The following is a 2641-nucleotide window of genomic DNA, read 5'->3' on the forward strand; positions in this document are numbered from 1 at the left end:
CATACGGTGGAAATCTGACTGATCGACTTCATCAAAATACATCACAGCTGCCTCGGAGGACCGATGTTGTCGCAAATCACAGAACTCGCTGATGAACGCGATTAAAACAGTAGCTAACCGGGAGAAACGCTGCAACGCGCATTGGGTTGCTGATTTAGAAACGAGCAACAGTTAGAAAACTAATTACCTGTAATCTCGAAAGTGAGAGTGAAACTCGACACATGAACGCCCCTCGCCTGCATACAGCACCAAAGCCTTTAAAATATGTCTATAAAGACAGACACTGATAAATAAAATTCTATATTTCCTTCCCATAGAATTTAAACATTCATGCACAGAACATTGAATCACGTAAATGCACTAGAAAGTGCGAGTACACTAGCTGAGATTCGCCCCTTTTTGAGCGAGGCAGTGTGCTTTTCTTATGCCGTCACACGCATCACTACGATACTGAAATTCGACCCTCACACGCAGCAGATCATCACAGAGTCTTTTCAGCATATCCTGGTTTTTGACAGGTCGCCCGGTTGCTAGTGAAACCCAATTATTCGCTTTCCATCTTGGCAGATAGCATGTAAATATATCCACAATAAGTTTGGAATCCGTCCGTAAGCAGAGTTCAGAAATCCTGGCTGATTTTGCTAGCAATACGGCCGCATGCGCGGAAGCTATTTCCGCACGAACACTTGTCAATCTGCTACCGCCGTGTGGAATCGCTAAATTAAACGGGTGATTATCGCTACCCCAATAAACACCTATACCACTTTTTCGGATATTAACATTATTGCTATTATTACTCAAACAGCTACCATCAGTGTATACAACAGTTTGGCCGCTTGCTGTTCTTTCCAACTGTACATCGTGAGTGTTTTTCAGCAAGTGATTAATGTGCGACTTCAGGTTTAGGAAGGTCACAAAAGTTCGCCTTTTCCCACAATCTTTGACATCATTGATAGTATCAACAGATGAACAATCTTTCTTGATTTCTCGGAAATGTTGACTTTGTCGATTCCGAAAGTATAGAACATGATGCTTTGATTGCCTCACACTGCAATTTATACAGTAAGTTATAGGTCTCATGTTAGCCCCACAACTTCATTGCCCACTCAATTAACCCTTGGAGAGTGTAAAAACAAAACAAACAAACATTTAGTGAAACACAAAGGCTCATTCATAGCTTATCAAGCTGCAAATATAGTATGGTTATTCTTATGCGTCTAGTCACAAACACAATACCGGACGCGATGGATTGAAATACCATGCTATGCAAGAGCGAATGTAGTTCTTTTACCTAACGCCATGGCATAGGATCGGTTCAATCTTCTCATTGCTCTTACTAAGTAAAGACACAAGCAAAAAGAAAACAGAAGTCAATAAATATGGATGACTATTATCATCACAGAATATCAAACATTCACAACTTGGTGATGAATTTCAAAAAGATTAGTTTCAACGATACTAGTTATCACATGGGCGAATCCAAGGTGCCTCGGCCGTGAGCAGTTTGTCTAATTGAGATCCTCATCATCAAATAAGTCTTCAAACTTGTTATAGAAGTCAGCGTGCACCATCTTCTCATTGGCACTCAGTTCGGATATTTGCATCGCTGATGACGATTCAGCAACTGCCTCGTCAGAAATTTCGTTATCGGGAAACATTTCGTCGGCAACTGGCACGGGCATCGTCAAATTGGGCTTCATACTTTTGACTGGAAAATTACTTGAGACTTTTACTCTAAACTGCGGAACAAATAATTCTCAATTAAGATCGGAAGGAGTCGTTAGTTGAAGCCAGTGTTACTTGGGGTTCCAAATCGATGTCCGTAGCGAAACTTTGTTAATTAAACGATATTACATTATTGTTGAAATTTATGATGAAATTATAGCATATGCTCTTTAAGGCCTATAGTATAAACTATGATGTAAAATACATATTGTTTGACACAGGGTATAGAAATACAAATTTTTGATACCAAAGTACAGTCGATCTGAAATATATGCCTTGCATTTGAAATAAAGGACCTTAAAACACAGGCAGACAAGAGTATATTCGTTTTCAGCATTAGTCACAAAATCATTGACAAACACTGTGGTATGTTGGCGATCTGTATGTATATGTTAGAACACTATAATTCAATGTACTGAACTCACAATGTCATATATATCATATACTGCTTCTGGATTAATTTTAGCAAAAAGTGTAGGCCTGCTATATCTAATATACACTACCAGTACACTGTTCAGTGCACGGTGAATTCTGTAACATATCTCAATTAGCGTTGGGACCCCTGGAAATCCCGATGAAATCCCGGGATTTGTGAACAGCATCTACCAAGCCTTATGTAGCTCCATATCTCTTATTTTGGTAATAAAGCCGTGTCACAAACTCAGCTGATTGTCTAGAACAGTGGCCTCAAACACGCGGCCGGCCAAAACTATTTTTGCGGCCCACGTCGGCGTTTTGACTTTCCAAGCATTCGACAATATTAAACTCGAAAATTTCAGATTTCGGATTTGAGAACTTGAAATTTCATTCTGAAACCACTCCAAAAACCTGAATCGCTATCACACATCAAACGCCCATTAGCTGCTAAATTATAATGCGACAGCTTTTACAATGACACGATGCATTTGACGTCTCG

At 39.7% G+C, this 2641-nt stretch overlaps 1 protein-coding gene across 1 annotated transcript; it reads right to left on the minus strand.

Moving 5' to 3' along the window:
• Positions 1–289: 289 nt before the first annotated feature.
• LOC145447093 (COP9 signalosome complex subunit 9-like) lies at positions 290–1809 on the minus strand. Its single transcript, XM_080325514.1, has one exon. It carries the CDS (start codon positions 1698–1700, stop codon positions 1509–1511), a length of 192 nt encoding a protein of 63 aa, XP_080181640.1. The 5' UTR covers positions 1701–1809; the 3' UTR covers positions 290–1508.
• Positions 1810–2641: the final 832 nt, after the last annotated feature.

This window comes from Botryllus schlosseri, chromosome 9 (genome assembly GCF_051294905.1).
Source record: "Botryllus schlosseri isolate E-star chromosome 9, Bs_hap1, whole genome shotgun sequence".
In the NCBI taxonomy this organism is placed as follows: Eukaryota; Metazoa; Chordata; class Ascidiacea; order Stolidobranchia; family Styelidae; genus Botryllus; species Botryllus schlosseri.

Excerpts from the sequence above, each read along its gene's own strand:
- LOC145447093 (XM_080325514.1), bottom strand. The coding sequence starts at position 1,700 with ATGAAGCCCAATTTGACGATGCCCGTGCCAGTTGCCGACGAAATGTTT.